Below are 9,516 nucleotides of genomic sequence, written 5' to 3' on the forward strand. Positions count from 1 at the left end.
ATATTAGAATAAAAATGGAAATATTTTACAATAAACTTTGGTTCTATAACATAATGTTTTCTTTTGATTGTAAAACGACAAAAAATCCTTCACCAACGTAATGAAATGTGTAGTACCTCCTGGCCTAATAATTCAGAACTTCTATTGGAATCCTAACAAGGATTCAACACTCTCCGAATAAGGAAATTTCTAAAAATATATAATATAAAGCTCAATAAGCAACAAAAAACCTTAATGAATAAGTAAATTTGGTGAGGAAATATAGGATATATGGTTTAAAGAAAAACATTATTTTTTACTTTTAATATATTTTATTATAACCAATTTTTATATTTTTTCTAATTTGTAAAATATGTATAATTATAACCGTAATATTTAAAAAATTGTCTACAAATATTCCCTATTTTTTTTGTTTGTTAATAACAACGTCAGGCAACCAGATATATTCGAGGGCCTCCAGGTATTCGTTTCAAATAAGTTTTTGTCAATTATTAAGTGAGCAAACAAGTATTTCAGTCTTTACATATAGTAATTTTGATTGTAATAATGTCACGATCATATGCTATTCCACACCCTTTCCAAGACATTGTTTCATTAACTTGAACAAACCAAATATTTATAAATATGGTAGGTCTTACATGTCAGAACTTTTTATTTATGTTACATCTACAACATAAAATCATCGATAGGTGACCAACAATATTTGAATGTGTTAATGCGAGTATTAATGGTCATTAGAGTTTCGAAAAAGACTAGTTGCATTACAATTCAGAATTGTATAAATTTGAATAAACCCTACAAAGTAATACTTCTCTATCATTTGGATGTTTATTTATATAAATATCTGTTATCTATTCCAATTCTAACAATATTTTATACCCAGAACATACCTGAAAATACCTAATCCACAACAGAACAAGTGCAAAACTATAGCCTGCTTCTCTGTCTTAAAAAAAAAATCTAATACTATGCCTCGACTTTCTGTTGAGGTAGGAATCCGAAGTTGAGTCTTAGCTGTTCAAGGAACACGAATGTGAGTATTGTTTGTGGAGCGAGCCTGACAAAGGCTGGCACGTAACCTTTGAAGAAACCTAACGGCCCTAACTTCGCCGTATAGACTACTATCGCCCACACTGATTTGAACTCGCCTGGTTTGGCGTTCATCGCTCTAGTTTTAAGGACGTCCAATGGTTGTGTCAACGATGTTGCAATAGCACCCTGACAATAAAAACATTATTACAATATTATGTTAATCTAATTGATATTGGATGAAACCGATTCGGTCTATTTAATGCTAATGATATTTTAATAATATTTTGATTACTAGAAACATTGGGCGAAGAAGCGCCACCAACAAGTTACGGTAGAAGTGATCTTATGTAAAACGTCATGTCATAAGAATAGGAATCCATCAACCAACAACAGAACAAAATATCTATTACTTTTTTAATTTCAATGAATCTGCATATCTTATCTAATAAATAAGTAGTGATGTTTACGGAATGTTTACATTTAATTTACGGAAATTGCTATTTATATTTCTTTATATATTTTAAACGTGCGTTTTGAACGCATTAACCAGTGCTTCACACGTCGAAAAATTTTGACAAAACTGCAAATTTTGAATCTGCAAAATTAAAAAAAAAACATTGGGTGCCAAATTAGGATTGAACAGGCATTGGCTCATTAATTCGATAATCTAGCCTGTTAAAAATTCACATATTTGAGCTTTAAGTCAATGCTTTTTCATGATGAAGTTCACAATTGAGACTTTCCAAAAAAGGTTTCCAATGAAAGCATCTGAGAATAGTTTCTGTTTCAAAATTGAACGATGCTTTGTTAGTAATATAGACAGCTAATAGAACTAGCTGACCCTCAATTTTTAAGGTTTAAAAAATGTTCTACATAATATATGAAAATAAATGTGTGATGAACTATATATTGTTTGTACTTGGTGTATGATATCCATACTTACCGCTGATAAACTCGATACAAAATGTGTCGTTAGATTGTCACCAAAATATCCAGTATTTAATAAAATCAACTTTATTTGGTCATAAAATGATAATTGGCCTACTGTCATCAATACCGCTCTGGTGGAGGCTGTAGAAGCTCCGCTAAATAGTCGTGCTACTCCTTCTTCTTTGTATACTCGAATTAGTCCATCTACAGCATGTTTATAACTGAAAGACAAAAATTTATAAATATAGAGTTTTTGAAAAAGTTTCGAAACATTATTTTTTAGTTTTAAATTCTTTAACTTTGATTTTATTTTATTTCCATTGATTTTTTTGTGTCTCATCATCAAATATATATAAAAAAATGCTATTATGTGGTATGTATTTGAATATTTTTTAATAGATGTTATTTATATTAACTATACACAATTAATTGAGAATTCAGATCAAATCCAAGTTGAACGTGTTATTAATTTACTGAACTATTTTTATTTTATATTTAATACATTATAATATTTATTACATGTTTTTATATCTAATAAATGCTAATCAAATAGAGCGATTTCAATATGTATTTCTCAATGTGTACTTTAAAACATTTTGATTTTGTAATAAATTACATTTACAACCATATAAGATTAATATTATCAGATATCGTAATAACCAGTAAATAAAACATGTCAACATTTTTTCCAAAAGTTATCACGGTACTAATTAATTTATTACACTATCTACTGATACAAACTTAATTAGATAAAAGCAGTATTGTGTTTGCGAAACAAAATAAGGTGTTATATTAGTTGGTTTCCATTTGATAACTTTATTGAAACGATCAATGCAAATCTATTTTAAATGATTCAAAAGAGATTATTTGTCGATAATAATATTAGTTTAATGGCTACCGTGCCTAACTCGGCCACCAGCCCTCTTGACCTAACTTTGAGGTTCCCTTTCACGAATAATTTAATAAATATTATTTTTAAGAATATCATTTGAAGTATCACTAACCATTAACATATCCTATATATATTACTCCTGATGGACAGTTTGGTTCCAATCAACTAATTTTGATAAAAAAAAACAGTTGGCAAGTCACCAAGGCGGTCCATTTAGGATTTTTTTATATGACTAGCTTGTTTACTAACCTCCAAAATGAACATTAAGGTCTTCAGTAATTATTATTTTATGACATAAACTGACATAATAGCAAAGTTTTAGAGTAATATATCTGTTTATTCCAAGCATATTCAAATAATGTTGGAAATGTCGAAATAACATCCATTCAAATAATAATTAAACTGTTTCAAATTTCAAACACAGATAAAGCACCATAATAAGTGTTTAACCATAAATACTGTAACAAATATATGTTTGTGTGATTGTGATATGTGAATTATTTTGAAAATTGCCAAGTGTGTCGGTAATTACTTTTCGATTTGTGTAACAGATTTCACTAGCCATAAGTATGCAGTGTTACAAAAGTCTCGCTACCATTTTGATTGTCTATAATTTTGCTCAAAGAAAAGATAAGTAAGTAAGTCATACTATCCAGACCTGACTCCATCCGACAATCATTTTATCGCGTCGATGGGCATGCGCATGTAGAGCAGCCCTTTTCCAATTTCGAATCAATCTATAGATGGCTCGATGAATAGTTTAGACCAAAGCAGAAAAGAGTCTTTTGAAATGCTGCTCAAAAATTTGCTGAGAGATGACCAGTACTGTGAGTAAATACATTTTAACTATCTATTGGAAATAACGTGTTTTTAGCGAAAAACAAAAAATAATCCTCAAATAAATTTTAACCCTTTAGATAATATAATTTTAAAATTATTATTCTATTAAAATATCTGATCAGCCTGTTATAATATTTAGCTTAATTATGTATGTATAATAAAAACACGTATTATCTCATAATCATTTAAATTATAAGAAGCCTTTGCACAGTATACGTGATATATTGAAAAATAATATGTTATAAAATGTTGTGAAACATTAAGAAATAGTTCGGAGATTGACGAGTCTGCATAAAAATATCCTTAAAAAAAGCGATTTAATATGTATGAAGCTAATCACAAATAAGAAAGTCGAAGAACATACCAATAACATATGTAGAACATGTTGCCACATAAGCTTAGATTTTAAATATTTGCTGCTTTGGCATTATGTATGAAATTGGTAGTGGCGAATCACATAGAGGTCATTAAAAATTATTTTATTTAATAATGTTTATGCACGAAGAATAAAAATAGATTGTTTATCTTTCCTATTATTATATTGTAGTTAATATTTGTGTCAATATTGTAGGGGTCGTAATTTTAATCTAATGAAGTTCAAACAATTCCCACAATGGAGCTATAATGAAACAATCCAGTCATTAAGTGATCAAACAATTATTTTTATATGATCTTAATGTGATTGTGACGTATTTTAGATAAAGAACAATAGTGTTGTCCTAGGTACAATGAATTATTTACTTAAAAAATGTTTTAATTATCGTTTAGTCTATAATTAGTTTAAAAAAAAACATGTTAAATTCATAGGAGGTCTTGTGTGAAAAAAAATGTGCGAAATAGATAAACATGTCCGTGGTTGATATATTGGAAGTGTAAATTAAATTAACGGGATTTATACCATTTTGGTAATATATACATTATACATTTGATACTGGTTAGGAGAGTTGTTTCAAATTATTTTTCAGTTTATATAAAATTAAATATATAGCCTATTCAATAAAATAGCCAATGCGCGTCATTAAAATGTGTGACATCAACACGTCGCAATGTTGCCGCATCGAATTTAATATGCTTTGAAGAATGTTGAAGACATTTGGCAACAAGGCTGAAACAAATCGAATTTTAAAAGCTGATTCGGTTACATGTTCCAATGCATCAGAGAGTATTCTATATCTTTCTAACTAGGGTAAAATGAGAAGAAAAAATCCTCTCTGGACACAATTTTACAAACTGCACTTGTAACTAAACTTGAATATTCCGAAGGTATTTCTTGATGTTTCTGATTGATCTTATTAACACTAAATATCGCTTTTCTGGTTACGTACGAGAAAAAAACATTATCGACGAAAGCTGATACTAGAAATACATGATGTTATAAACAACACTGACAGACATCAAAGTTACAGACAATATTTCACGAAGGCTCAATTTTATCAAACATGGTTCTAGAACGCACATAACCTAGCATATAACATTTAATATACAGTACAAAGAAAATCAATTATTGCAATCATTTCTAGAGTTTATATAATAAATAATATATAATAATATTCATTACATCATATCATCTAGCTGATTTATATTATCTATAGCTCATTCAAAAAAAACAGCCAATGAACCTCATCAAAATGTATGACGTCAGCAGCTCGTAATGTTTGACTTTTGGCCTATAACGTTTACTGGTTTATGAACTCTAACTATTATCACTAATATTTTGAAGAATTTTGCAGATATTTGGCAACATGGCCCACCAATACCAACCCAAATCGAGTTTCATAGACACATTTGATTGCATGGTCCGAGGCATCCGATATAATTTTATCTCTTTTCATCTAGGACAAATGAGAAACAATAATCCGCTTCCAGTTTAAAATGAATTTTATATTTTTACATACTATATTTGGCTGTATATTCGGCGTGATCTATAACATGCATTGGCTGTTTTAAAGATTGCCACTTTTACTAAAAGAATTTCTTATTTTATAGCCTGTAACTACAATACCATAAAATATTTCATTCCAGAGCAAACTGTTACTAATTTTGGGGAGCTCAAATTCGAGACGTCAATACAGAAATGTCTAAAGGGTTATCATGCGGAATGAGAATTAAATAACTAATCAAAAATTTAGTTTAATATTGTTTTTTAAACTTCATAACTTGTAATTTCGATACTTTTCGATACATGGTCAATAGAAAAAGTTGATGAGACGAAAATTTTTAAAGTCTAAATCGGACATTATATAATGAGAAATGCAGCAAAGTGATTTTACAACATGATAAAGGTATCACATCTTCTAAACTGCCTGAAAAGTCATTTCAAAATTAAATTACTGCCAGAAAAGAAAGTAAAAACAATAACGATAATTCAAGTAAATATATCTCGGTAAAACTAATTACCATTCCTTATATAAAACTTTCATAAATTATAATGACCTTTATTTGCCCTTTAGTTCGGATATTGGATTTAGTGATGACAATCAGGAGTTCCAAAAACTTAAAACTAAGAAACGACCACAGAAATGCCAACAAGGTTATCAGACAAAAATTAATTTACATACGTTATATCATATGTGATTGCAGCTCAACGAAAACCTTACCAAACTAATATATTTAAAATTTATAGTATTTTAAGAATGCTAATGTTCAGAAACCTATTAACCGTTACAATGGGAAAATAAAAGAAAACGCGTAAACTAACATGCAACTGAACGTGAATCAGATAACCATTACTTATCAATTATAAACAAAAATAAGTATACCAATTAACGTGGACAACTTAAAATAAAAATAGAGATAGGAAACTACGCGCGCTTCAACTTTTAAAATAATGTACACAGCGAGTTGTATGCGTCAAAATGATTTTTTCCGAGCCACAAGCCAATAAACTGACTTATAACCTCTCGTTAAAGCAATACTAAAAATAGACCCTTGCTGGCTACTTACTTTCTACGCTTATCCTTTGGCAATTTTATATCGTTCTGCATCCGAACATTAACCATATCCGCCGGTGTACCCACGAAACCACCAGCACATCCTGCGATCAAGCTAACGTCACTCAAGTTCATCAGGTACCGGAAACTTACCTGCTACGGCCGCAACAGCAACTTTCGCACCAAAAGTATCCACGTTATAATTCTGTTTGATCACTTCGTATATCCCGAATCTGGTGGTCGAGTATGTCAGTTGTCGCAGGAGCGATGCGGAGAGTCCGTTGTACAGAGCCAGGACACCTTAGCAGGAAAAATAACAAATAAAACGGAGAGAGAATACAAAATCAACGGTACCTTGCTTTTTTACGATGTTCACCGTCAGGTTCCCCAAAGATACTTTTCCCTCTTGCTGAGTCTGAAGCAACACCTTGAGCAAATCCAACGGGTGAGTACAACACGCGGCTCCAGCTGATGCCAGTCCCCCAAAGTACCATCTGGACACCCGCTTCTCCCTCAGAGACTTTTCTGTCATGGTTATTTCTAATAATCTAAAGACCGAATATCAATATCTAGAACAGAAAAAATAATCACAAGTTACTCACTACTAGTACGACCCAGAAATCTGTAAAAAAAAGATTTCTGTTTGAATTACCATTAAATCACAAGTAGGCTTTATCTCGTTTCGAACGCGATATTACTGCCAAAAACTGGGAACAGCTGTTTTATTAAATCACAATATATGGAACTGTTACGGTGAAATCGCGCGATGTTATGGTGGATTATTTTTAAATAGATAACGCTTTGACATGAATCGTATAAATGTAATGTTTAAAACCAATATTTGCTTTAAATTAACGATATATATTTTTGACGTTGAAAAAAAAATTCTCAACCCGCTAATTTTACTGCTTTACTAAAAACAATATTCTACATAGTATAACAACAGACACAAGTAGGAAAAATAAATACATAACGAAATATTTTATTTATGCATAGAATGTGTCCGCGACAGTTCAAATTCTGGCGTTACATAACACGAAATTTTAACTTACACGAGCTAAAAATAAACACGCTTAATTCTTTTTAACTATTTGTGGAGAATACATTTTAAAATAATCCTACTCTATTAATATTAACCATTAAACTTCTAATATCATACAGTCAACAAGCAAATACATCCAATTCATAATATTTAATTTAATTATCAACATTCCTCCTGTCATAAATAACACGAGAGTTTATCTAAAATTAAAGGAAACTGTAATGCAAGTAAAACCGATATTAGTTAACAGAAAACATGCTTGTTATACAGTTTAGAAATTGACTTACCTAAACTTACGCCTGACACAACTGAGTGGTTTTTTAAAAAGTTGATTTTACATTAGTTTGTAATAAGAATTTTCACGTGAGGCCATTACTACGTAAATTTCTGTCTCATTTTAAACTGGTTTCATATAAATTCGAGTGCTATCTACCAAGGTTATTGTATAATTTTGATTATTTACTGATTGTCGTTAAAAATAACTTTTGATTTTTTCGATCACTTTTTGATTTTTCCCAAGATTGCAATAAACGATTATCTAATATTTTCACATAAATTGTTATTTGCGGCTAGGTTTAACAAAATACGTCACCTATTCGTACGTATAAACGTTGTCAATGTTCGACCTGACATTGACTTAGCACATTTGACTCGCAAATAGCATATGACTGGCAGGAAATAAATGCTTTTTTAGGCAGGAAGTTGCCGGTTTTATATTAAATTATTTTCTTGATTCTTTAAATAAAAAATAAAGAAAAATATAATCGTATATTATTTTAAATATTTATGTTCATTTATGAAAAGATATATATAATAATAAACATTAAATTAATATTGTTATAATGAAATAATCATGTCAAATTGATGAAGGTGTATTATTAAACACAAATATTTTATGTTAAATAGTTCTTGACAGATTGAGGAAGGAAATTTAAACATAATGTAAAAGACTAATTGCCATAGTTATATAACAGCCATTAGTTACACATAAAATAGCTTTGATAAAGTATATAAATAAATAAATTTTAAAAATTGCTGTTTTCAATAATTAGTGTGGAAATGTTAAAAGGATATGATTGAAGGCATTTGATTATAACAGTTGTTATATTTAGTATTTGTAAATATATTTCAAATTAATTGTTAAAAATAACTTTAAAACTTAAAATGTATTATATTTATATATATTTACATATTGATGAATAATTTTTACTCCATTGAACTACTTCTCTAATTATATCATATGTTGTGCTGTTGAAGTGAAACTAAATTCCTGTATTATTCAGTAAAAATAATCCTAACATTTCTATATTAATTAATAATAAATAATAATATTAATGTAATTATAGCATTTCTTTTTATTAGAATATCATTTTATATTATAATATCGACTATTGTGGTCAAATTGATGTGTGAAAGCTTGGAATATTTTACATGTTATAATCTATTATTATGACAAATTGGCGAAGGTAATATAATTTTTATCTTAATTTTGTTTTCTATAATGATTCGTCTAAAATGACACTATAAAAAATCTACTTATCAATTTGATGACATGTGTTACTGGCAAAATAATTGTGAATTTAATTTCCGGCCCATACTTATGTATATAGCCAAAAGAGTAAAACTTGGCTAGGAATTATAACCTCACTCTCGCCATAAACTTGAGGTAATAAAAATATTATGTTTTCTGAAATGAGTCTTTCGTTTTTTGTTAAAGTTACAATCACAAAGAAAACTAAGAGATTCACGAAATTAATATCTGATTTAATGTTTCAATTGAACCATTATTTCTTCATCTGCATAGAGTAGCTAAGCAAGCAAATTCCGTTGTCATTACAAAAATGATATGA

General features: G+C 29.2%; 1 protein-coding gene across 4 annotated transcripts; it reads right to left on the bottom strand.

Annotated features, from left to right (window-relative positions):
• Positions 1-291: 291 nt before the first annotated feature.
• LOC143195603 (mitochondrial dicarboxylate carrier) lies at positions 292-8,306 on the bottom strand. Of its 4 annotated transcripts, none has more exons than XM_076402881.1 (6): positions 7,954-8,306; positions 6,979-7,193; positions 6,778-6,924; positions 6,638-6,728; positions 1,976-2,183; positions 292-1,218 (listed from the first exon to the last, which is right to left on the bottom strand). In XM_076402881.1, the coding sequence occupies exons 2-6, from the start codon at positions 7,154-7,156 to the stop codon at positions 967-969; spliced, it is 876 nt and encodes a 291-aa protein (XP_076258996.1). In that variant the 5' UTR covers positions 7,157-7,193; positions 7,954-8,306; the 3' UTR covers positions 292-966. The 4 variants fall into 4 exon arrangements, with proteins under 4 accessions (XP_076258996.1, XP_076259006.1, XP_076258988.1 ...); XM_076402891.1 differs by lacking the exon at positions 7,954-8,306 and adding an exon at positions 7,677-7,789; XM_076402873.1 differs by lacking the exon at positions 7,954-8,306 and adding an exon at positions 7,277-7,415.
• Positions 8,307-9,516: the final 1,210 nt, after the last annotated feature.

This window comes from Rhynchophorus ferrugineus, unplaced genomic scaffold (assembly GCF_030347505.1).
Source record: "Rhynchophorus ferrugineus isolate W39M unplaced genomic scaffold, kcgeb_rfMv2 rfM1, whole genome shotgun sequence".
Classification (NCBI taxonomy): Eukaryota; Metazoa; Arthropoda; class Insecta; order Coleoptera; family Curculionidae; genus Rhynchophorus; species Rhynchophorus ferrugineus.

Coding starts and splice junctions, on each gene's coding strand:
- LOC143195603 (XM_076402881.1), bottom strand. CDS start 7,156: ATGACAGAAAAGTCTCTGAGGGAGAAGCGGGTGTCCAGATGGTACTTT. Junction 6,925..6,978: donor GAACATCGTAAAAAAGCAAG/GTACCGTTGATT, acceptor TTTCCTGCTAAG/GTGTCCTGGCTCTGTACAAC. Junction 1,219..1,975: donor TTGTATCGAGTTTATCAGCG/GTAAGTATGGAT, acceptor TTTTATTGTCAG/GGTGCTATTGCAACATCGTT.